This window comes from Cydia pomonella, chromosome 12 (genome assembly GCF_033807575.1).
Source record: "Cydia pomonella isolate Wapato2018A chromosome 12, ilCydPomo1, whole genome shotgun sequence".
NCBI classification, from domain to species: Eukaryota; Metazoa; Arthropoda; class Insecta; order Lepidoptera; family Tortricidae; genus Cydia; species Cydia pomonella.
The window spans coordinates 9,517,973-9,545,677 of record NC_084714.1 but is presented as its reverse complement, the minus strand read 5'-3'; the positions used below and the strand labels follow the sequence as shown (position 1 = coordinate 9,545,677).

General features: G+C 35.8%; 1 protein-coding gene across 2 annotated transcripts; it reads left to right on the top strand.

Annotated features, from left to right (window-relative positions):
• Positions 1-352: 352 nt before the first annotated feature.
• On the top strand, positions 353-23,979 carry LOC133523474 (ethanolamine-phosphate cytidylyltransferase). 2 transcript variants are annotated; one of them, XM_061859081.1, is made up of 8 exons: positions 353-565; positions 878-1,128; positions 6,593-6,659; positions 7,914-7,991; positions 9,834-9,990; positions 13,205-13,393; positions 14,218-14,376; positions 20,639-23,979. In XM_061859081.1, exons 1-8 carry the CDS (start codon positions 513-515, stop codon positions 20,813-20,815), a joined length of 1,131 nt encoding a protein of 376 aa, XP_061715065.1. In that variant the 5' UTR covers positions 353-512; the 3' UTR covers positions 20,816-23,979. The 2 variants fall into 2 exon arrangements, with proteins under 2 accessions (XP_061715065.1, XP_061715064.1); XM_061859080.1 differs by having other exon boundaries at positions 9,831-9,990.
• The last annotated feature ends 3,726 nt before the right edge of the window (positions 23,980-27,705 follow it).

The following is a 27,705-nucleotide window of genomic DNA, read 5'->3' as shown; positions in this document are numbered from 1 at the left end:
GAGAATAAGAATCTCTCATTGAGAAGTGAAAAGGAAATTACTAAAAGAACATAAATAATACTTCAGTTCAGGGGGCCTACCGCGAAAACCGAAATTCGCAAATTGCGGGGATCTTTCCCTTTTACTCTTAGTAAGACGTAATCAGAGTGACAGAGAAAAATGCCCGCAATTGACGTATTTCGATTTTCCCGGTAGCCGCCCTGTAGTACTTTTTGTCTCGTCTATAGGAAAATACCAGCAATTCCATGTTGACCAATATAAGCACACCAACTTTACTAGCCAGCACTTCTTATAAAATCATATAGTAAAACAATTCGTCATGCTTTGACGTCACAGTCTCATTTGACAGTACAAAAAAAAGACTGTCGGTGTGCAAAGCTGTGAATGGAGAGGCGTGAGACTTGAAATCGAATAAATGTTTCGATTATATTAATTTAATTATTAGTGCAATATACTTATTTATCAATTAATTGAGAGGTTTAACAAGAGATTTGTTGTTTTCAATAAATAAAATGAGTGCCCCTAATGGAGAAAAGAAACAAATTCGTGTATGGTGCGATGGGTGGTAAGTTAAATGATAATAAATTTATATTTTGCTTGCAATGTTTTTAAATTACCATTGTCGTTCGATAATAATCTATATAAAAGTAATAAAAGTTATTTAAAGTAGACACATACGTATTACTACACTCTTATTGCGACTGTTCGATATAGCGCTCGATATTTCGCCTTATTTTTTCAGGTTACTACAAATAGTTACAAAACATTACATCCGTTGCCAATCAAGGCAAGAACTATTTATAAATCCTTTTCGGCCTTATAATTCCGTTACAAAAGCAAAATGTTTCAGTAGATCTTTAGTTTGTAATGTTTTCAGTTATGACATGGTGCATTTTGGTCATGCAAACTCCTTGCGGCAAGCGAAGGCACTGGGCGATGTGTTAATAGTCGGAGTGCACACAGATGAAGAAATAGCAAAACACAAAGGACCCCCTGTTTTTACACAGGAGGAGCGGTATAAGATGGTGAAGGCTATAAAATGGGTTGACCAGGTTGTTGAGGGAGCACCCTACGTCACAACCCTTGAGACACTGGATAAATATCAGTGTGACTTCTGTGTACACGGAGGTAAGTCATGATTTAAGATTTTAGATAGTCAAAGGTCACAAGGTCATGGTCAGGCCACAAAAAATATTTGAGCATTAAAAGACAAAAAAATCACAGGTTAAAGGAAAAATGAGATAATCAATACATAGGACAACAGCATTGTTAATTTTTTTTGTCACATATATTTTTTTAAATTTGCTAACATATTTTTTTTACAACATATCACCTTAACATGTTGTGTGTCTAGGAAATTATTGTGCTTTTTGCCTTAGCAATGATAGTGACAAAATATGACTTAATTGAATTATATCCTCTTCTAACCTTGACTTTGAAATTGATCAATCAGCCCTCTTCGTCACAAGGTAATATAAATTAAGCAAGACGACATTGGCACAAAAGGTAGGCTATGTAACAAGACAAATATTATTCTAAACTAAAATCTTGAAATAAAATTAAATAGCCTTTATTCACAAACTTATTAAGGAGGCTTAATAGATATTATATTCAAATCTATTGATAAATTATAAATAGTTTTCTTAATCTTAAGTATTTTATTTTGGGATCTCCTTGTGAGTATGAGTCTCTTCCAGTTTCTCATCTAAATTCTAAAATCTTATGAAACTAATATTATTGTATTCTAATTGGTGGCATTCCTTGATAGCACTCTTAACCCTTCAGGGCGGCATACATCATTTTAGTCAATTTAGACTTCAATTTTGAAGCTCTGATGTGTGATGAGCCTACACAGTAACATGCCTGTTTATCATTAAAAAAATCTTGTACACTGTGGTCACTACTACTGTATGCTTTCTTTACTTGACTGCACACAGCATAGACTGGATTATGTTTTTGATGCATATCCATCTGAGATTATAAGGCACTGAAAAATTGATGAATGAAATAGCCTTTATTTCAGACAAGTATTTTGTAAGTACATTTTGTTGTTAACATATATATATATATATATATGTTAACAACAAAATGTTAACATATATATATATATATATATATATATATATATATGTTAACATTTATGTCCTCCTGCTGCACTCTTAATCTCATCTTCCCATCTTCTTGTTGTTGTTGTTGTTCTTTCAAAAATTGATACACACCTAATTTTAATTATTGTAAAATCATGAAGAACCAGAAAATTAAAATAATACGACTTAATAGATTTTAATTATTGAGGTGTTTATCAATTTTGCCTGTTAATGGTTATTTTATTTATTTATTTATTTATTAGAGCTTCTTCAGTCTACAGAGAATTTTATATATTTTAAATGTTATTTTATTTTTCTGCTGTAGACCCCTTCTGGGTAAAAGCCTCCTCCAGCTGTCTCCATCTGTTTTGCTATGCTTTGCCATTCTTTGCCCGCAGTAGCAGCAGTTTCGTGCTGCGTTAATGGGTATAGGTTATCTATTACTTTATAGGCTTGGTTCTCAAGAAACACTTGCGTTGTTAAATTGACATTTATTTTAACTTATTTGTAATTTAATGTTTATATTACCTACACCTAATTCAATATATTTAATCACCTGTAATTTGACATAATTACACTTAATATTTATCTGATTGTTATTTGACGTAATTTAATTTTTTTTATTTTTTATACTACGTCGGTGGCAATCAAGCATACGGCCCGCCTGATGGTAAGCAGTGTCCGTAGCCTATGTACGCCTGCAACTCCAGAGGAGTTCCATGCGCGTTGCCGACCCTAAACCCGCCCCCCCGCGTTACTTTGTATAATTGTGTTATTTAATTTATTTACATTGACATTGTTTGTTTTGTATTATCTTGTGAGCGATTTGGGGTCACCTGTAAGCCCGCAAGAGTTTCTCATTAAGAGGCTGTCAATACCTAAAGCGCGCACACTGTCTATTTGTATCGGAGTAAATTAGATAGCACTGTCGCATGTTACTGGGCCTGGGCAAGGGAATAATAAGAAAAATATTTAAATAAAAAAAAGTGGATTATTAGTGTAATATTTAACTCGACCAAGGTTTAGATATAAATGTTTTGAAATTGTGATTTTAATTGCAGACCCATAAGTCAAAACAATAAAGACATAAAACCGTTTAATTGTGATTTTAAGACCAATCTTTGCAAAAATTTTCTAGCGAGCCGATTTCGTTCAATCGTGTATCGAGTACGACCACGGTCTTTGCAATATAATTAATATGAACATATATTTTTCTTACTTGACTTAAACAAATAGTCTTTCTTAAAAAACCACGCAGCAAAGCCCGGAGGAAAATTTGAACTAACTGCGGATAGCGTCTTTAACATTTCGTACAATTATATGGCTCGAAATGAAACTTTGATTTACGATTACTTCTGAAATATTCATTTAAATTGTATGGTGTAAGGGACCATCTGTAATCTGTATGAAATGCTTAATATAACTAACGTATTTATTTTGATAATTGTTAATAATGTATCCATGTAAATAGCTTTGCAAATGCCACATATTACGTGATCTTTTTCTAAAAGTTAAGAATGGATATAGTAAGTTATCCTTAAAAGATAGACATTTAACATCGCGGACTTTTTTGTAGACCTATGAATGAGAAACAACCCCACCATACATTGTGTTGTTATAGCTCAAACGGATTAGGCAGCGTTTTCGATTAAAGCTCCTAGCCAGCGTGATTTTTTCCGACAACATCGTTATATTTCAAACAATTTACACAAAACCTTAACAAGTTATATACTTAAGCCTTCCTCAAGAATCACTCTATTGATAGATGAAAGTCGTATGAAAATCCGTTCAGTAGTTTTTAGTTTTGGAGTAGTTTTATAAGATGTAGTGAATTGACGTTTTCCCCTAGACTTGCGGACACTAGGTTGCGTGACAGTCGTGCACGCTCCCAATTAGCTGGTCATTCACACATTTTGTATGTAACAAACTTTATCTCAAAAATGTTGTTCTGTTGAAATTATCTTAATTCTTACATACAATAATGATAGGGATTGCAAACCGGATTGATTTTCAATCCGGCCGGATCCGGCCGGATTTTGGCCATAATCCGGCCGGATCCGGCCGGACCGGATCCGGATTGGTATAGGGATATCAAAGTTAATTAAATGACATATTTTTCTAGTTTTTTGCGTAATACGTATTCCTAAATCTATAATTTGAATTTAATAAATAACTTCTTAACAATAAAATAACCCTTAGTAGTAAAAAGTGTGACATTGTCAATATCACTTAAAAACCAAAATATGAAATCGGTCATTTATTATATATAACCATTGACAAGTGCTCAAATTTTCGTTTACAATTATAAATTTGATTAGTTTCCAAAGCCCGTTAATGGGATGTGGGGTGGGAATTGGAACTCCTTGAAAAGACAAGTTTTCATAACTGTTCCTTGATTGAATTCTTTGTAACGTTGACATCCATTCTAGTAAGAAAATAAGATATTTTACTATTAACCAAAATGATATTAAATTTTCCCTAATTTTTTGCCCAAGAAAGTAGTTAGACTGTATGATTAAAAAAAAAAACTTTTTTTTTTAATTTATAGAAAATTATATTGGTCAAATTATAGGGAAAGGAACACGACACGACGATCTCATACGAAAAATAATAGAGTGTAGGATTGAAATCCATCGCGGAAAGGGACTCCCTAAGAAAAGTTACATGGATCAAATAAAGAATTGGCTAGACGTAAAGTAGCATGTACCAAGAAGGAAATTGCATAAGATTGGATGAAATAGTAAATACAAAAGATTCTCTCAAATTTGAATAGAAAATAAACAATATTTTATCATATATATATAAAAATCGAAGTAAACTAAAGATTATCAATGTTATCATTTCATTTCATACATTAATTTTTAGTACAAACTTACAATCATATATTCATTCACACATAGAACACATATTGATTAGCCCAACTAGTCGGTTGAGTACCGCCGACTTAATCCTGCTCATTTGTTTACTTGTAATCTCCAATCACAACATTATGACACTCTTTTCTTCTCTTTAGCATAAATTACAAATGCCTTCCATGGCATCTCCATCGTTTAATTTTTCCTTCTATTACAGTATTTATGTAATCGTCGTATCGTGCCACCAACATGAAAGGCAACTTCTGTTCCCAGTCATCGTCATAATAAATATATTTTTATTTAACTAAATTTACACTTTTCCATTCGTTTTATGCTCTGTTCAACTTCATACCTCTCATCCGTCGCCTTTTCCTCATCTAAACCGCACAGTGCGTGCTGTATTTAGGCGTTTCTTTTATTTGACCGGATCCGGTGATTTTTACCGGATCCGGCAGCTCCTGAAAAGTGCCGGATCCGGCCGGATTACCGGATCCGCCGGACCGGATTGCAATCCCTAAATAATGACTGAATACTATTTTATCAGATATTTAGAAACTTATAATCTCATCGGAATATCTATGTTCTTGTGAATGGATGATTCATGCAATTTCCTCCAAGTTATTTACGCACACGTGAAGTATTACAGTCACATGTAAGATAACTATCAAAAACGATTTTATGATACATTAGGAATTCTCCACACTTGATGTGTGCTGTTGCATCCTTTAGACTTAAATTTATCAGTTTGAGGTAATGCAATGCATACATAACTGACATCACTGTGTATAATTTGCCTTAACTTTCTGTGTAGTTCAATCTGTTCGGTTTTACCTGATGGAAATAGGATGGAATTCTAACAATATACAATATAAATAAAATATTAAAATTAAAATACAGTGTCAGTGGCATAAACATTGTCTCATAATTCATAATAGACTGACTTGTAATTTTTTTGGTTAGTACCTAAGTTCATCTTAATTCTAGTCCTTTGGATTTATATACAGTATGTTTTTTTAAGGTACAAGAACTATAAGTAGGTGGGTTCTTGGCTGGGTTATCCAGAAATTTTAAAGACACTTTTTTGTAATCTTGCCAAAATATTTACAAACAACAGAAAAAGAGTGCCCTCCCTTATTCGTTAGTTGGTTAAAATTATGGACATTCCTTCGTAAAACATCACTGACTTTGACCTTTCACTTATGACCTTTCGATATTAGAATAGGACTCAAGGCAACACTTATGTACGTATGAATTGGTAAAACTTAAAGAATTTTATTTTTATTAGGCCTGGTTTTACGAAGATCGTTAGAGCTACGTCAGAATAAGTATTAAACATTAAGTTTTTTATTTATTACATCAACCAACAGACGGTAAAGTCAAGAGACCGTACTCGATCCAGTGGTTTGGTCCTCACTCCAGTAAATGCTCAGCCACAGCAGACTTGTCCACCTGACGTTTTTGACAGCTGTGATATGTTCCTTAACTCTTTCTGCTATGATGCGCTTTGTTTCCCCGATATAGGAACTACCACACCTGCAATAAATTTTATAAACGCCAGGTGACTGAAAAGGAATAACGAACTTTGGCGACCTAAGGCTCCCTGCGACTTTGGATAAAGGGGTGCTGATGTTAGTAACTTCCTTTTTACAGATGACATCACAGTAACTGCAGATGGAATTGATACATATCATTTGGTCAAAAATGCAGGCAGATATAGGTATGTATGATGGGTACTGATATAACTCACGTTAAAAGTAAAAAAGTGTCATGAAAATAGTTGCTTTTTATTCTTCTGCTCATTGATAAAAAAAACCTATAAAACAACCAATGGAGAAGGGTAATTGTGACATGTAGTAAGATTTTTTTTGCTGACACTACATTTTTAGAATAAGTGACACTAAAAGAAGATTAGATTTCTTAATTTGTCGTTTTACTGCTCGTAAGTTCTCGAAATCCTGGGACTTATTTTCTTGACCAAAGAAGTCAGGTCAATACGGTTTTACTGCTCGTAATTTCTCGAAATCCTGGGATTTATTTTCTTGACCAAAGAAGTCAGGTCAATACGGGTAAGTGTGGCATAGGGATAAGTGTGGCTGGCCTTCACATTGGGGCCTGTTTTCACATAGATGAGTGTTTATTGCGAATTCATACATAGGCTACTTGTTACATAAAAAAGTTACGAGTTTGTCGTGTCGCCTCGTTTTGAGAGCACTCTCCTGACTGCCAGTATCGGAATCCTTGGCGTAGACATCTCAGTGAAGTCCACTCCGTTTAGTTAGAGGGTAAGGCAGGTGTTGCAGGCGTCCATAGGCTACGGTGACTGCTTATCATCAGGCGGGCCGTATGCTTGTTTGCCACCGACGTGGTATTTTAAAAAAAAGCAAAATTAACCTCCAAAAAGCTCGGTGTGCTCAACAGATCGAGGCAGTATATCACACCGGCCCACCGCATCCAACGAACAGCAACTCGAATTGTCGACTGCCAGCGTATTTCAGATCGACTTAACTCTTGGCGCTGCGTAAATGTAGCCTCGGTCTGCATTTTCTATCACATGTATCATCGGATTAATCCCTGCCGATAAATGCCAACTGTGCGTTTCTCCTGAAACTTCTTGCCTCGCACAGCTAAACTGTGAAATGAACTGTTGCCTGCTGTATTTCCGGACCGATACGACCTTCAAACCTTAAAGACTAGAACGTCTTAAATGCCGGCAACGCACTTACAACCCTACTGGTGTTGTTAGTGTCTATGGGCGACGGCAATCGCTTACCATCAGACGATTCGTCTGCTCGTTTATCATAATATCATTAAAAAAAACCTTGCGCTTAGTGGCACTTGCGCGTAGTATGAGCACGCAATAAACACAAATTATGTGTAAACAGGCCCAATGTAACGCCAAACACACTTATCCCTATTTGTAAAAGTGTTCAAGAATATTTGTATTGTATTTTATATGATTTATTATTTTCAGAGAGGTGCAAAGAACTGCCGGAGTATCAACGACCGATCTCGTGGGGCGGATGTTGCTTCTCACCAGAGAACATTTCAAGTAATATTTTTTGTTTTCTCTCTGAAACTAGCTTCTACCGGCGAGTTTAACTGCGTATAATCATTATTTCCTCGATTGAAACTCCTATCCCCGGGATTCGAATTGTATCTCTATACCAAATTTCATGCTTAAAATGCGAAAATAATGAAAATTTATACAAAGATGAAGTGTACTGTATAATTAATTCTACACGCCTACTCCTTAACTCAAAAAATCTTTTTAATTTAAGATTAGTAGTTAAGTTAGAAAAATGCATGTTTTTTTGATATGAAATAAACAGATTAAATAAAAAAAAAATTTTTTTTTTTATGTAAATCTGTTCAGCAGTTTAACATACTCACTGTCAGTAACCCGCTGGGCGGGTTCTCTGTTCGTAGGCGCTCTTCGCTGTATACATTTCCTGTGTTATCGGCTATGCTCGTAGCTCGCGCTAGCACTGAATGTGTTAAGAAGCGAGAAGAGCTAACAGACAGAAAGACAACGTTACTTTCGCTTCTTACCTTACCTTACATAGAGACAATTCTAAAAACCCCAAACACTATTAGGTTGCTTTATTCCATCACAGAGTTCCTATGGCAGGTGGCTCCATCCTCAGATCAACTCGATGGCAGCATAATAATGCATTGTTACCCAGTGTAATAATGTATTGTACGCAAATTTTCCTCTCAATTGGGAATCGGGAAGTGGGAAATTTACCTTCCAAGATTTGATACTATAAAAATAACATACATAGATAGGTACATACTACCAATAACAGGGCAAGTTAAATAAAAGCTTGTAAAAAACGCTAATTTCTGTAGCGTGCGCCTTTACGACATTACGTATTACGAATAACAGAAAAAAATCAACCAAACGATGTGTGTACCTACAATTATAATTCACTAGTTATAGACGTAGTTTTACAACTACGGTAAATACGGTACGGTATGGTAATGATTTACATCATTACCATTCATTCTATTTAATTATTTGGCTGAGCCTTATTGTGAAGGTTTGTCCAGATCTAGCGAATGCGCCGTGAGTTGTGTGTTGTCGAATATGAGTGAACACACGCATATTTGCTGTAGGTAGATTGCGCGCTTTGCATGAGTTAAGTACGCTTATTAGGAGCGTAATCTGAACGAAGCAGGATGTAGGTAAATACTCAAATTCACTAGAATTTTCACTTCGTGGTTTTGGCATATGCCTCTCTACGAAATGAATTATCGCTATAATGCTGTATAAGGAAGGTGTCTTATCGGTGTACACTGGCTAGAAGGCGAATATCACTTTTAAATTGAAAGCTGGCCTTTAAAACGGTATACAAGAGCAACTAAACCACTCTAGTGAGTTTGCTATACTATTGTTATTGTTATTATTTGATCCAGAAGTCTGACAGCTGTTCATCGGTGTAGGTCTGAGTGGTAGGCCAGCAAAGAGGTTATAAACTTACTAAAGATAAACAATTTCGCAAGTTTTTGGCTTTGTGTGGTAATATGACATTTGCTGTAGGTGTAGGTATATGTATAATTGGAAATTAGAATTGCCAGAGGTTTTAATTGAAAGCCTGCGGTTTTTTAAGGCTAGAGTTTAAAGCAAGAAAAAACCGAGATTATTATTCCTTTTATTTTATCAGTTTTCATTTAGTTATTAGATATTTGGCACCAATTTTGAACTGATATCAGCAATTTCATTTGTTTCCTAGTTATTAGCACTTATTGTCAGGACGCGACTAAATATGGTCAGACCTAGTCCTAGTTAAACACACAATCAAATTTATTTATTTTATTATTTTATTTATTATCATATTATTCTCATTAGTATGTAAAATGTTGCACTTAAGGCTAGTCTGCATTCCAGGAGAGGTGACAAAGAGTACTCCGTGGCATTGGAGCACTCGTCAAATCTCGGCACAGATCGTACGGCGCGGTCACCTTACACAGGGTGCTCGCAGTTCCTGCCTACTACACAGAAGATCATACAATTCAGTAGTGGTCTCTCACCGAAGCCTACAGATAAGGTAAGTTGAAAGCCATCGACGTATACTATAGAGCTACTCCAAGTTAGAGCACTCGGCTATGACCGCACGACGCGCTCACCTTACACTGGCTTCTCCCTACTAGGCTACTACGCAAACATCATACAGTTCATTAGTTGTCTTTCACCGAAGCCTGCAGATAAGTGAGCTGGATTGGATAGCCATGGCCAATACAACGATTGGCAGAAGTGACAATACTCCAAGTTAGAGCACTCGTCAAATCTCGGCGCTAATCACACGGCGCGATAATTCTTGCTTAACATCTAAATAAAGTGTTTAGCAGAAGTATTCCAATGAAAAAAAGAGTTATTTTAGATCGGATTGTCCTAAAAATAATTTCTACAAAATAATTTCCAGTAGATTCAAGTTCATACAATTGCTACTAAATGCAAGTAGCACATTTATGAACTCTCACTTAACACTAATCAATGTGTACAGGCACGTCTGAAAATAACGTTACAAAAAAGTGCCAAAAATATGTATACACTACCTTAATATATGGGTAATAAAGTCGTGTATACACATTTTGGCACTTTTTTCGTATCGATATTTTCAGACGTGACCGTACATCGGGCCTGTAGAAACATAAAGCCTGACCAGTAGTATATGATCACAGATCATATTTCGGAATTTCATTGGAACTAATTTTTTCATACTAAACTGAACTGACCTATACATGAAAATAACATTGCCCTCTTGAAATTAATCATATATTTCTGGCGAAGCTTTACAAATTGCGAAAGTAAATGTAGCGCCGGTAGGGCGCGCACCGCGTGTAACAACGCCCCATACAAAAAGCGCGCTCGCTCTGACGTCACTTCGCTCCGCCAATATTTTATTTATTGGTAAATGCTTACATAAAAGAAGGCCAACGACAGGCATCCATTAAATTGCATTACGTAACAAATTAAAATAACAAAAAAATTAAAAACAACGAAAATGTGCAAAATTCTACACACAAATGCTCGAAACCTTAACCCCCTTATTCATAAACGTGTACTAAAGTTACGATGCCGCTAATCATCGTTTGTCCCTTTCCGACGTATTAGTATGATGGAAAGGGACAAACGATGATTAGCGGCATCGTAACTTTAGTACACGTTTATGAATAAGGGGGTAAAAGTACATACCGGTCGTAAAATATGTACTTAATTAATAATCTAGTTTAATGTACTTTTGGTACAAGACTATAAATTTGAATTAGTAGCCGGGTCCATACAGAGCGAGCGAGCGAGCACGTATGAGCGAGGCAATGTTCTAGCGCACAAACCGGCCAGTGTAGACGTGCCTCGGCCGAGGCGTCGCGCGCGTTTTCTTCGCCCGAGCGCACCGCCTCGGCCGAGGCATGTCTACACTGGCCGGTTTGTGCGTGAGAAAATTGCCTCGCGCGTATGCTCGCTCTGTGTGGACCCGGCTAGTTACATATGAATCATAATTTACGCTGTCACTATTGCTGTATATAGTTGCCGTAATTTTTTTTCTCGTTATTACCTTAGGAAATGTGGTGGTGGCCGAGTGGATATGACATCAGACTTTCAATCCGGAGGTCGCGGGTTCAAACCCAGGCTCGTACCAATGAGTTTTTCGGAACTTATGTACGAAATATCATTTGATATTTACCACTAGCTTTTCGGTGAAGGAAAACATCGTGAGGAAACCTGCATACATCTGCGAAGAAATTCAAAGGTGTATGTGAAGTCTCCAATCCGCATTGGGCTAGCGTGGGGACTATAGCCCGAGCCCTCTCGCACATGAGAGGAGGCCTGTGCCCAGCAGTGGGACGTATATAGGCTGAATTATTATACCTTAGGAACCTGTTAAAAGTGTTTAATATATATACATACCTCAGGGCAATACAAAAAATACGTTAAAATGTTGTGTTTTTCAACTCGAGTATCTTTACAAAAATGTAGTGTTTCATTCAGTATCGTATTGTTCAATTCAAGATAACTCTGCAGCGATGTTTATAGCATAGAATGTGCAAGTGTTATTTTAAACGTTAAACTTGTGTGAAATGATAACGTACTCCGTTGAGTGTTGGGGCACTTGGGGCGCTCCCCAAACTAGACTCTCGCTCGGCTCGCTAATCTCACGTCATATATATCGAGAAACTTGATGAAATAAATATGTCGTGGTGAAATAAATTACATATAAATGGAGTAATAAGAGGATAGGATTACATTTTCATTTGCATATGTATATTATCGGATTTCCCGGTGCAACACGGGGTGAATGACCTCAAACATTATACTAATATGGATATACCCCGGGATTCAACAACTTATATTGTTGAATAAATTACCGGCTTTACATTTAGTAAATTTAAGTAACATTTTGTCGCGTTAAATAAATCATTTCGGAAAATAAGTGTATGTGCACATACACTTATTTTCCGAAATTATTTGTGCATATAATAAGCGTTAGTATTTTCTTTATTCATCTTAACTCTTAGGTATAGATTTTTTTATAATATGCATATAATAATAAAATACCAAAACATTAAAAAAAATGCAAACAAACACATTATAAAATAGGTACCTAACCTAGGATGCCGCCAGGGCGTTTATTATTATGCAATTTCGATATATGTACTTGCAACAATTACAAAAGATAGGTTGTAAAACTCTGTTTAAAACTGACCCAGGTATCAAATAGCCTTTGGGTATTAAATACAAAATTTGGGTACATACATAAAAAATCATAGTTCATCATTAAATTCATTAAAAATAGAAGTTTTGTTTTTATGGATATCTACTAAAAATACTGTACAGGTTTACATTAAATTAAAGTAAAGAATATTCAATGCGTTGATAAAGATTTAGTTTACGAGTATATTCGTAATTTGAGCTGCCTATCTAAGTATACCTATCATATTGATATATTTTTTTTCAAACGAAATCCGGGAATGTTGGTCATATCCATATTACGTTTTCTACTTGGTATCCCACGGTGTTGCACCGGAAAATCCGATCACTGTATATTATACTGATTACACCATATACCACACTCCATAAAATTATTAGTCCTGCTCCCATTTGGCGTTATCCACGTGATATGATGCATACCTACTTTTTAACGTCGCGCGATTGAAAGAGACAGGCATGTCATTATCACGCTGTCGCGTAGACAAGACAGATCATCATAAGCGTGCTGACACATATTTTGTTAGTAAGATTTAACAACAAAAAATTTCCAGGTGGTGTACGTAGCGGGCGCCTTCGATTTGTTTCACGTGGGGCACCTGGATTTCCTCGCAGCGGCTCACGAGCAGGGAGATTTCATAATCGTGGGGCTGCACACCGACCTCGAGGTTAACCGCTATAAGGGCTCCAACTACCCCATCATGAACCTGCACGAGCGGGTTTTATCCGTGCTTGCTTGCAAGGTAAGAATAATAAATATAGAAACTCCATTATTATTTAGGTGCTGTCCGTGCTGAACTGCAAGGTGTTTCACGTGGACCTCTATTTCATCATCGTGGGGTCCACACCCACCTCGAGGTCAACCGCTACAAGGGCTTCAACTACCCCATCATGAACTTGCACGAGCGGATGCTGTCCGTGCTGCCTGCCAAGTAAGAGCATAATTTAGGTTTACTGCCCCATTGAAAATATAGTGAAATAAATATAATATAGGTATACAAGCCTTATTGATTATTACATTACATTATTACACAAATTAACAAATGCCTACAGTAAACAGGACTTTGTTAATTTGTGTAATAATATGTATTAGGTATTTATTTATTATTACATATTATAAGTGGTGTGTTGGTGGTTTTAATGCCCTTCCTTTTTTAGGCAACAATAATTACAAGGACAATTATACAAAAAACACCATTTATATTTAATAAATAAATTTTTCCAAACTAGGGCTCGTGCACAAATCACGCGAGGTTTTTGGCTACTTTTTCCCCGTACAATCGGTAACTATTGCGCTTCAACAATATTGGCTTATTACATCCTTGTTCCTAAAAACCGTGTATATAGACTTCCAAGAATGCAACAATTCGACCCCTTAATTCGACAACATTCAAAATGCTACACATAATCTTTGATCCCTTATTTTTATTTTTTTTCTTAACCAGTATACTCAGCGTCGACGAGCTTGAACTCACGTTCTTCCGTGTTTTGCGTCGAATAAAGGGTTAAATTTCGAGTCATGTATTTAGTTACGATATTCTCAAGTATAATTTCCGTATTTGCCCAGTACGTCCACGAAGTGGTGATCGGTGCGCCGTACTCCGTGACGGCGGAGCTGATGGAGCACTTCAAGGTGCAGGTGGTGTGCCACGGGGACACCGCCATCGCGCGCGGCGCGGACGGCGCCGACCCCTACGCCGAGCCCAAGCGGCGCGGCTGCTTCAAGGTGACCACTGTATTAACGTTTTTTTATAGAAAAAGAAATAACAAAAACACCGTTCGAAAAATTTATCAATAAAATATTAAACACACTAAATAATTTAATAATACATAAACAGAACGTACTTATACATATATTCAACAAATATTTTATATACTTATACTACACGATAACAGTAATCAATATTCATTAAAATGCTAATTATAAAGAAAGTAATAAGAGGTGTAGACCTCCCGTACTGTAAGCGAGGACCTATATGACTTTAAAAGTAGACTAATAAAAAAAAGATTGTTCAAAAATGATGAGAAAGTTGCATTTTATCCCCATGTGAGGCAAAGTAATCTGATTTAAGTAAATTTTGAGTTGTTTCCTTATAAAAACATTTGAATGATAAATATTTAATAACGTTTATTTGGATTTGATTTAGTTTGATATTTAACAGTTAGTGTTTTCCTCGTGTTGGTGTGGTGAAAATTGTGTTAATTTCACTCGGTGGCAGTTTAACCCTCGTGCCTTAAAACCCTCGCAACGCTCAAAATTCCATTTTTCGAACTACTCTCTATCGTAATTGTAACCGTCCGTTACGGTTTACGATTTAATTTGTAATAGTTAATGGTCAATTATAATGAACGTTCGGGCAACACTGCTCGCTATGCTCGTGGTTCAATTTTAGAATCTTTCGTCTGGTTCAGCGGCGGCATCATGGTTCCACTTTTATCACTTGCCACTATATCCGTCACTTTCGCGCTTACTTATACTTGTTAGAACGTGACAGGCATGGTGACAAATGATAAAGAGCCAACCATCTTAGCCCAGTTGGTATCAATTATCAATATTGCCACGAGTGGTTACAATACAACTTTACCCCTCTTGTAACAAATAACTATTATATGTACCTAGTTGGTTACTAAAATTCTGTTACTGCAATAATCTTTATATACATAATACAAATATACGAACGAAAGTTGATAAACTATATATTAAAATGAAGTACACAAAATCAGGAATTATATATGACAATATCATTCAAAATGGCCTCCTCTGGCCTTGACACAGGCCCTCAAACGACGAGGCCAGTCAACAATAGCGGCACGCACGATTGTCATGTCTAATTCCGTCACTGTATTAACTATGGACCCCTTGAGGGAGTCAAGTATTGTGTGGGGTTTAGCACAGGCTTTCTCAATAACCTGCCATATGGCATAATCCAGGGGGTTAAGGTCCGGGCTGGAGGACGGCCAGTCTTCGTGGGCAATAAAGTCAATTTTGTTCCTTCCACTCTCGGAACAGCCGCAGTCGTCTCTTGACTGTTTTTTGCATACACTCTGTCATTCTGGCGGTTACAACATTCTTCAATGGTAAATTTTTTTTCATCTGTAAATAGTATATTTTTCGGTGGCCATTTTGTGCGTACCGCTTCAATAGCACGCGACTTCTCTCTAGCCTCATAGTCTTTAATCGTCCATTAAACAAAAGACCTTTTTGTCTGCGATAAGCGTGTAGTCCAAGTTCTTCATTGATACCTTTTTTTAGGGAGCTTCTCTTCACAGACATCTGTATTGCCAACAACTTTTGCTTCCGGACGGGGTTTCTTGCAATTCTCGCCTTCACTGCCTTTATTAGAGCTGGGGTCCGAACGGTGCGTGGTCTTCCAGACCTCTTGCGGTATTACATACTATTATCTAACATAGATATAGGTAGCTAAATATTAATGTTTGTACTAACACTTTATGAGACTTGTGCCTGAATTAAATGATTTCAATTACAGGCAATAGTAAACTTTATTAGAAAATATTAAGGTTCATTTTATTTTGTAACCTTATTGGGCTACGAACAACTATGGCGGTCAAAGACTAAAACAAAAATACAGAAATATTATCTCCAATAAGTCTCTCGCAATATGACAAACATGTTACGTGTGTTTTTGTCAATTCCCATACTATTCCGTTATTTTGTTCACGTTTTTTGCTTTAAAATCATATTTACGATAAAATCATAGATACGAATAGGTCACGATAGCTGATAAATGGTAAACTGCAATAATACTGGACGAAACAGTAATAGTAAACTTTATATATTTCCAACATCGAGCTAGAAATTAGGCTTTTATATCATATACTATTATTCCAGGCCTACCAACGTAACGGCTAAATATTTTATCTAGTCTTATGTCAACGCAGATTTTGCTTGGATGTTAATAAAATAGTATGGCTAATACAGTGTACCAACATTAGGTAATTGTAATATTAGTTATAATGACAGTTACTGAAAGCCTGTCAGAAACATACTTTTGGCACGAAGAGTTGTCTGTCGTCTGTCACAACAAACGTTGTGATAAGCGAAAGAACATATGTTTTAACATAAAATGAGTTGATTAAAACCTGTGAAGAAGGGCAAAACTTTTATACTTGAAAGCATCATACGTATCCCCAGTAGGATGATCATGAAGTGGGCCATCAAAACATAATGAAACATACTTTTTTTTCTTTGAATTTGTAACGAAACAACGACGAAGAAAATTAACCGAATAATATAGAATACACAGATAATTCTGACTATTTTCAGTAAAGCAAAAGTCAAGTGTGTATAACATTGAAAACGAAAAGATTCCGCACATTGGTAACTGTATTATAGTAAACATTTTTAAGGAATAATCTTTATTTTGTTGAGCTCATTATTTGACAGCTCCCCAGTAGTTGCGAACGCTAAGCGGCGCTGCCATCGTTCACGCCCCCAATAGCAACACAATGTATGGATCTAATGTTGTCACTTTCATTAGTCCACAAAAAAGATCGCGATAATGTAGTTTATCTTACCCTATTACACTGTTCTTTATATCCTGCTAACCTAAGGTTGTCTGGAAGAGATCGCTTACAGCGATAAGACCGCCTGTTGCTACCTTTCTTTACATTGTAAATCTGTTTTTTTAAATTTGTCTTCTTTGTGGTGCAATAAAGAATATTTACTTACTTACTGTACCCTAATTCTTGTCTTCTATAAAAAGATCACATGATATGTAGGCCAGGCAGAGGCAACGAATGCTCAAAAAAGTTATAGAAGGAAATGTTTGGAACACAATTTCTGAACCCGTAACTTTATTTGGAGTGTTTGGACATGATAGGAGGTGAACATATCAAAACTTCCCGGCCGTAGCCCTTGAACTGGGTGATGAGAAGGGTTTAAAGGTCCCATTTTTCAGTTTTTCCCACACATATGTCCCATGACAAAAATACTGTCTTAAAAGTCACTTTGAAAATTCCAAAATATTAATTTTCGAATCTCCCTGTCAGCTGTTTCGAAGGTAATGGTCTTCTGTCGATCATTTAATTAGATTACGTAAATGTAACCTACTGAGTTGGGACCCGGCAACTGGGAAAAACTGTTCGCGTAATTAAGGAAAAATATATTAATTTTAATTTAACCACCACAACCACGGAAAACGACACTGTTGACTCGATAACCATATACGTCGATATTAAACCTGCCACACAATACCGTATACGGCAAATATTGTTAGCATGATATAATATTGGGAAAAGAGTAAAACCTACTTGACCCTTTCTTCCATACTCTTGATAAGCGTTTCATGTCATGTGCCGAGGTAATGAGTTTGAAGATATTATTTTTCGAAATAAAGGCATGTGAATGATCAACATTTATCTCCTAATTTGGGCTCCTAAGAAACCAGGCTACAAGTGGACATATTAATTTTATTATTTATTTATTTAATCTTTATTGCACAATACATGAAGGTACAAATGGCGGACTTACCAGTCTACCAATGGGTTAAACTAGAAAGATGAAGTAGGTGCAGTAGTCTTTTGAAATTAATTTGTAACCAAGACATATTGTAAAAATTGAGTGTCAGGTTTAAGTATGGGGAACCCCCCAATTTTTTTTTTTCTATTTTTGTGTGAAAATCTTAATAGGGTTCACAGAATACATCAACTTACCAAGTTTCAACAGTATAGTCCTTATACTTTCGGAAAAAAGTGGCTGTGATATGCGGACGGACAGACAGACAGACATGACGAATCCATAAGGGTTCCGTTTTTTGCCATTTGGCTACGGAACCCTAAAAATGAACAATAACTTTTACGAGCAGCACATTTAGTTAAAAAATACATTTATTATCAAATCGCTTACGCAGTACGATTCGGCACTTTCACTCGGTGATTATGACGTTACCGCGTCATCGGTGTTTCCACTATCCTCTTCGTTGGCCGTTACAGCTCCTCTTCCCTCCTGAGACACTTTTCGTGTCTTCTAGCCTCCGCTTCAGCTTTTCGCTTTTGGGCCTCCGTTTGCCCTACCATCTCCATAACTCGCACGGTCAATACCTTCTTCGCCTGTTTCGCTGCTTAGCACGTAATTGAGTCATCGCGTTGCATCTCATAATTGAATATCAGTCACGTACGAATGTATAACAAAGAAATGCACAGCGGAACGTTATGTATCGAAGGTAGATAAAAGCGTGAATGTTTCAGTTAAGTTATCACTCTTAAACCTCAAACTATCTCTGTACCAAAAAATCCAAAAAAAGTTACGAAGTCAAAAAGCATTTCCCTCTTTAACTTTTTTGAGCATTCGTTGCCTCTGCCTGGCCTACATATACCGAGTGTGGCCTGTAACAAGAGCAAAAAATTAAACTGTAGGCTGTACTTCTCAAACTGACCAACATTTGTTCAGCAACTTTTAAAAATTACTTTTATTTTGATTTTTAGAACACTTTAAAGTTTATTCTAAGACGCAATGTAAATGTATTGCGAATTTTGTTATGTTTAAAGCGTCACAATCAACGTCAATTACACTAATGACAGCGTACTTTGAAGGTAATATTTAATTTGCATGAAAAATAAGAAGTCAAAAAAAATCATAATTTTCAAAAATCGCTGCACAAATGTTGGTAAGTGTGAGGAGTACAGCCTACAGTTAAATTTATTGCTCGTGTTACAGGCCACACCCGGTATACTATGTGATCTTTTTATAGAAGATACGAATGGGTATAGTAAGATATCCTTAAAAGATAGACATACACCATCGCGAACTTTTTTGTAGAACAATGAAAGTGACAACTCCACCATAAATTGTGTTGTTATAGCTCAAACGGATTAGGCAGCTTTTTTGATTAAAGCTCCAAGACAGCGTGATTTTTTTCCGAAATCATTAGCAAACATCGTCATACTTCAACCAATTTACACATGACTTTAACAAGTAATACACCGAAACCTTCCTAATATTATAATATTCCTCTATTGATAGGTGAAAACCGTGTGAAAACCCTTTAGTAGTTTTTGAGTTTAGAAGACTAGGAACTTTGTTTTATAAAATGTAGTGATTTGACGTTTTGGAGGGTGGCAGACCCTCTTGTGGCCTGAATCGGAAACATAAACTGTACATTGACACTTCACGCCAAAGAATTCAAAGAAAGTGCCATTTCAAGTTCACGTATGTTTTCTTGTGCATTGTAGGTTCTGCCATCTTGTGAGCTTACACTGGAAGTTAACGCTTTAACTGTCCCTCGCTTTCACTGCTGACATGAATCGATACGTCCGTGCATTACAGGTGTTTTTCTAGCTTATATATTATAGCCAAATTTTTATAGGTATGTATTTCTGACGTCACCAAGGTGTGACAGAGCTAGTTTGACAGTGTATAACATGTAATGCACGGACAGTAAAAGTACTTACATTTCGCTCCAATAAAAAGGGGGGGGGGGCCTGTGCTGCCCCTACAGATCATGCACGTTCCCGCCACCACAGTCATGCACTTTTATTGACACTAATTATAGCTAATAAAACGCTACTTAGATACTAGGCTAGCTAAAAATACTGTAAAATGGGGTTAACCCTTTTCCAGGCCACACCAATCTACAAGGTTTTCCCAAAAAATTCAAATATATTCCAATAAATCCAGCTTTGATGATTCATTTGAAGACAAATCACGTATCCCGTAAGTAAAATCTAATTTGAAACTTAAATCGAAATGTTAAAGTTGGAATTCTATTGGCACCTATGTGGTCGATAAATCGTACTATGGCTGGAAAAAGGTTATAAACGCACATAGGTTGCAACTGTCTTGTATTTTATGAACCAATATCGCTGTATTGCCTATCAATTCATAGATCTCAATCGATTTGGTGAACAGGGCGAAGTGGAGGAAGTTAAGTAGGAAAGCTCCCTCCCTTTCTCCCCACCACCATGTGGGATACATAGCTAGAAAAAGAGAGAGAGAGAGAGATACTTATTATTATAAAAATTAATTGCAGATTATCAAATCCGGCAACTCCATGACAACAGAAGACATCGTGCAACGAATAATAAGCCACCGCCTCGAGTTCGAGATGAGAAATACGCGCAAAGAGCACAAGGAGATCGCTGTCATGAAGGCCATACAGAGCGACCATCTCAAGCAGAACGGCACGTGTTTACAACAGGAGAGTTAAAGTCATCAATACTGAGCATGAACCTCTGAACTGTATTAGACAACAAATTTGATCTTTAACTTGAAGCCAGAGAAGGGCCCCGTTAAAAAAGACCAATGATTCGGTAAAGATTGCAAGAAACCGTATGTCTAGTATAACACCATATGGGTTATTAGGTTATTACATCTACCTTTTTGCAAAACACTTTCTGCTAAGAGGGACATTCAAATATACTTTTGGAGCCTATTAAATCGAACTTTTCGTCGGAGGTCTACCTCTCTGTCACTGTTGAAGAAAGTGTGGAAAGAGGTAGATGTAATAAGTAATAACTAGCTCACAGTGGACACCTTAAACAATTAAGTTAAAATTCACTAGGCATGCGATTCTGCAGCGCACCATGGTTGTAGACGGTACGCAACATGCAAAAGGTCTTCTGGAATATACCGAATTAGCTCCCCAGTGACCTGTTTATCCGTTTTAGCTAATTAGTATAATATGTGAAATGGTAGTTTTACTTGATGGTCTAGTAAAAAAAAAGTATAGATCACAATATTGACGAATAATATTGGCTTTAAATTTTGATTGCCTTATTCTTACTTGGTAGAGGTTCTCTACTTTTACTAGAGAAACATTCGAAATCGCTCGTACGTTATTGTAATTATCATGAATTGAATCACGGGAGTACCATCCGCTACTATAGTAGGCTGGCAAATCAGGTTTTAGGTTACTTTCCGTTCATGTCATCTTGGATATGGGTAAACATGGTATCAATACATTCCATTTGATGTCATGTAGTGGCAGTCATTTGTCACCATGCCTGTCTCGTTCTAAAAAGTATGTGAGCGCGAAAGTGACAGGCATAGTGACAAGTGATAAAAATGGAACCATGCCATGCTTCCACCGCTGCTGAACACAAATATATGAGATGACAAGCGCGAAAATGGTGGGGGTAGTTACTGTGACGTCAAAGTCGACAGTACACAGTTTTTTACTTCTTACTAGCTTTTATTGAACTTGCCCTGTTAGTATGTATGGGACAAATCTTGCAAGTTAAATTTGACCTACTTCCCGGTTTCCGATGAAGCTGAAAATTTTCATACATATGTAAGTCAGGTGACAATGCAATATTATGGTACCATCAAGCTGATTTGATGATGGTGACAGGAGGTATAGCCATAGGACCTCTGTGATAAAACAATGCAACCTAATTGTGTTTGGGGTTTTTAGAATTATCTCGATGAGTATTAGTTGCCTGTGGAAAAAAAGTACAGTCAGCGATAAAAGCTTGTACCAAAAATGAAATTTTTGCCAAATACTTATTTCTTTATACTACTCACAAAGCCCTTTCATTTGGAGCCCCACATGGTATATTTAAAAGAAAACACTTTCGTGCTTGTTAACTCGTATATTTGTGTTCAGGTCATCATTCATTGATACCATATTAACCCATATTAGAGATGACATGAGCGAAAATCGATTTCTAGAAGACTTCTAGACAAAATACGATTACGTGTAACTTAAATTTGATTGTCTGTTATAGTTCAGTTGTTAATGACACATCTAGTTACCAAAAATATTAATGAATTATATGTAGACAAATAAAAAAATTGTTTATTTCAATACAAATCCGATAAAACTAAACGCAATTGTAAAACCAAAGTTGTCGGATCTGTTTTAAAACGCTTTTGAAAAGTTTATTTGCTATATAGGTAAATCATGTAGATAAATTTAACTGTTTATTTATTTCGTTTGAATGCTTAAAGGAATTTATTGCTTGTTCAGCAATATCTAGAACCTAGTTTTATGTGAAGCAACTAGGTCTGACAGAGTAAACCGAGAGGGAAAGATCCAAACCTTGGACCTTATACCTTAGAATACACGGTAATAAAACAAACTTGTTTTCTAAATGAACGTACATCATGGTTTAAAATTTACTAAGGTCCCTGTTGGTATAGGAATTCTTAAATATCATATCTTGTTCTCTTAGTAAAGTTGAACGCGCTCAAACGCAAGACTTCTTTCGTCTGGTTGAGTGATATGTCATATACTAATATGAATGTATATATTGCTGCAATTTAATGTCAAATTACAATATTAAATTGCATTTAACTTCAAATAGCATTGAAAAATACTAAATGAGATTCTTTAGTTAGTGCAACTAATCTCTGTCAAGCCCTCGAGCCCCGTGAACGCGATATCGCACACGCGACCATACAATATGTATGAGTAGTCAAAAACCCGTGGCATTCGGAAGATTCTGACATTCTCTTCTAAGGCTGGGGACCCGACCGGTTAAATTATAAATATTCAATATTTATTGAAACATGATATTACTCAATCTAATTCCAGTGTTTGCCCGCCTAAGTATTTATTTATAATAAGATTTGTAATTATTGCCAAGTTTTTGCCTAATTTATGTGTAATTTCGATTCACTATTTTCAGTAGCAAAAACTTATTTTACTGTTGTTATGTGGTTGTATAGCATCAATCAACATTTTTTGTTGAATGTGTTTTAGGTAAGGAAGGGCTCTTAATTATGTCTTTCTTGTTTATATTGTATCTTGTACTTTATATTAAATATTAGGTCTTTTACTATGTTTAAGGTGCAGTAGGTTCAGAAAACGGATTTTAAAGTCGTGGCGATTTTTCGGATCACAATACGGCTGCCATAAATTTAACTAGCAACATTGAGGCCTTTCTCGAGAGACTATCGATTCAAATCCTGAGTTTTTGACTTTCGCACGATAGAAAAAAACACTAACATCATCGAAGGTCTAAAATGCACTTAAATTTTTTGTAACAAATTATGTACAAAAGCTAAAAATATGAAAATTGCTTTTAGAAATCGGCAATATTGTGTTTGAGGGAACGTATCAATTACTTTGTATGTTTATTTCGACGTACACACAATAAACAATGGTATCCGCGCTCCCGGGTATGCACTTCCATCTCGCTCACGGTTACGCTCAGTGAGAGATGAACATGAACTTAGTGCACCTTAACATATAATTATCTGCATTTTCCAGTCGAATTATTTAAGGTGTTTGTTTGTTATATACTAATAGTTTTTTGACGCTAGACGCCTTCAATGTATTTTACCTTTTATCTAATTTATATAATAAATAATGTTATGAACTGAAAGTAATGTGCATATTATAATAAAACACTATATATTAATATAGTTTTCTTTGTGTTTACGTTATTACGCCAATCCTGCAATCCAATCTGCGGCACAGAAAAGTACCTATGATTGATACCTATTTTTGCAGGAAACGTTGAAAAAATATAAAACGTCATTTTTAAAATGTTTGTATACAAGGGGCCGTATTCATGACCCTTAAGGGATCATTTTAAGTCTATCCTTTTTCAAGATATTTTCTGCTGAGGGACAGAATCTTAAAATGTTAAGGCTATCAGTTAAACGGTGGGTGGTATTAGGTTCATATACACCGTTAGGCTCTAATAACCAGTGATCGGAATTGGTAGTGCCATTTCGCGGGACTTCAGTGCTTGGACGAGTAAAGCTTCAGTGCGTAAGCTTAGAATGGATATAGTTTTTAACCCCGAGATTTGATATGAAAATTATAAAGTTTATGCTTGGTTTTAAAGAACCGCGGACCTTAGGTTTAAGATTCTTTATTTCTCACTAAGAATTTGACAATTCACTTACATGAGAACTTAAAGCTATACAAATACATTTATTTTGCATGAAATTAGCGAAAGAACTAAAAATATAGAGGGTATTTAAACATACAGTAAAATAAAATCTGCCGATACACTTAAACAAAACAAGGTGATTAGTGGTGCATGGATGGTAAATGGTAAACACTCCGTCTGTTCAGATATACACAAAACATTTTGTAATTATTAGTAAGCTAAGGCCAGCGCAACTTGTTTCCGAAATTCGTAATATCTAAGCGTCGGCGGGGATCATCCCTGTACTGGTCAATATACCGCGTAGGTAGACGCCTTAGACGGTAGGTATTACGAATATCGGGACCGGTTCATTAGTTGCCATTGAGCTCATTAAATATGCAAATATCGATCCTATTAGTTACCTAAGTTAGGGTCTTTTTTTGTAATAGACATGTATTATAATATTATAATACAGTGCAGCAAGTACGCTGACTTACAGATACTGGAAGTGGTAATGTTTTTATTATAATGTAAGTATTAAGTTATTGGTTTTATTTACTTTATTTTGTTAATCTGAGCTTTCTTGATAGTGCAATATAGATAAAATAATAATATAAAGGTGTTATGCTTTATTTATTTATAATTATAAGTAAATTTAAAATGTTTTATTTTTGTATTTTTACCCATTACGAAACAATGTTATTTGATATTTTATTTTATATATATATATTTTTTAATTTATTTACGTCCGGATTTATATTTTAAGCGACTGTTATCTAGGTTTGATAAGCAGTTTATAACAGCATTATAACATATTTTTAAAGTGTCCATACATGTACTTTCTGAATATTGAGATTGGTTTTATGACAAATCATTATTTATGTGTTTTTTCAATTGTTTCTTAAAGCTATACATAGACTTATTTTCTTTAATTTTTTTGGGAAGTTTATTATACAGCTGAGCGCCTTCATAAAGTATACATTTTTGACCGAATTTTGTTCTGGTTTGTCGTAGAATTAGATCATTTGCATTCCTCAATTTCATTTTTTGTATAGTATTCTTTTCCGAAAAACCTATTTGAGTGCGTATATTTTTATGGATAATTTTTCGTACTAATAAACATGTATTGTATATATATGTCTGATTTATATTTAGTATCTTTGTGTCTTTATATACTTTAGTTGTTGGTGTTAAAAAGTCGTAATGAAATAATGCTTTTATTAATTTGTTTTGGGCTACTTGTAGTAACTGTAGATTTGTTATTGCCGCCGAGCCCCAAACCTCAATAAGGTAATCAATATGCGGCTTAACGAGGGAGTTATAAATCATATAACGCGTTAGTTTGGGCAGAAAACGTGCAATTCCCCGTGTGGCTCCTGTCAGGGAAACTATTCGAGCTTTTACTTTTTCAATGTGTGGTTTCCAACTTAAACTTTTGTCTAAAATTAGTCCAAGATATTTTTCTTTGTCTACTTGTTCAATTATTTTATTGTTAATTTTAAGTGGTTGAAATTCATTAATTTTCTTGTTTTTTGCTAAGAATATGATATAGTTAGTCTTTGTAGTGTTGATGGTAAGTAAATTACGTTGAAACCACGCATTGAGAAGATCTAGGTCACTTTGTGCTTTTGTTATAACAGTGTCTATAGTGTCTCCAAAGTAAAATAAAGCTGTATCGTCGGCGTAAAGTGTTATATCTCCCGTCAGACCAATATCTTTGATACCGTTGATATACACCAAGAACAGAAGTGGCCCCAAGATTGATCCTTGTGGCACGCCATAATTTATTGGTTTGGGGGTACTCATGTGATCTCCTATTTTAACCACCTGATAACGATTTAATAAGTATGATTTGAAAATATTGTATGCCGGCCCCTTAACACCTATGTAAGTAAGTTTATTTAGTATCATATCATGACTAATCGTATCAAAGGCTTTTTTCAAATCTATAAACACTCCGAGTACTATTTTCCTTTGATCAATATGAACTTTTATATTAGTTATAAGATCTATTGTAGCTGACAAAGTATTAGATTGTTTTCTAAAACCATATTGTTTTTCATATAGAAAATTTATAGAATTTAAGTAGTTTATTAAGCGATTATAAATTATTTTTTCAAAAATTTTGGAAATAGTTGGTAGTACCGAAATGGGTCTATAGTTGCCTGGGTCACTTCTGTTTCCTGATTTATATATAGGAGTTACTTTTGCTAATTTAACCGCGGACCTAACGTATGAAAAATGTGGTGTCAGTTATATATGTAGTTCTTCTACCACAAAAAAGTATTGAGATGTAATGTTAAATAAACCAAGTCGGTTATTTTAGTCAGTACCAGCGGATGTCCACAGAACTTGATTTATCAATATAAGATATCTTTATTTTTTTAATACACTTACCTAATGACGATCTTCCGCACAGTCCTAAATGTCGTCAATAAACAAAAACAGCGTTGGGGATAGCACAGAGCCTTGCGGGACGCTATTGGAGCATGCTACGGCTCGTATGCGCTTACCGAACAAAAAGCTATGTTTGCATAGTCTCTTGGGCACTTGGGCAGTCCATAAGATGGCCAGACCCGATCGAATGTCTCCGCTATTTTCAGGCAGATTTATTTCCGTCAGTACAAAAAGGCGGCAAATTTAAAATAAGTAGGCGCGGTTGTCTGCCCATGGAAAATTTCGCGGCTTTTTGTGTTGATAAAGTGGGTTAGCCAGAGTATAGTTTTATATTAAAAGTACCTGGGCGACCGAGCTTTGCTCGGTTATAACTATTTATTGTAATATGGTGGTGGATAATCTTAACTACATTTTTTTACTAAATTAAACTTGTCTAAAACAATAAAAATTAAATAATTATATATAAACTTGAACATATAAAAAAAAAAGTTAGGCATCGGGCGAGATTCGAACCCATAACACTCGTTTAGCAGTCCGCGTCTTAACCCGCTGGACCAGACGGACAGTGGCCGGCAATACGAAATTAGCGACCATATTCTGCGTCGAATGAAAAACGCATGAAAACTCGAAAACACGCGTTTTCCCAAACATAAGACTAATCTAGATAGATTGTACACCCCCAAAAACCCCGATATACCAAATTTCAGCGAAATTGTTAGAGCCGTTTCCGAGATCACATCATATATATATATACAAGAATAGCTCGTTTAAAGGTATAAGATATGGGGATGGCACTTGTAGCCAACATTACGGCGAAGTATAAATGATCGTGTGCGTTATCTGTGGCAAGTTCTACTTACCACAGATAACTAGATAG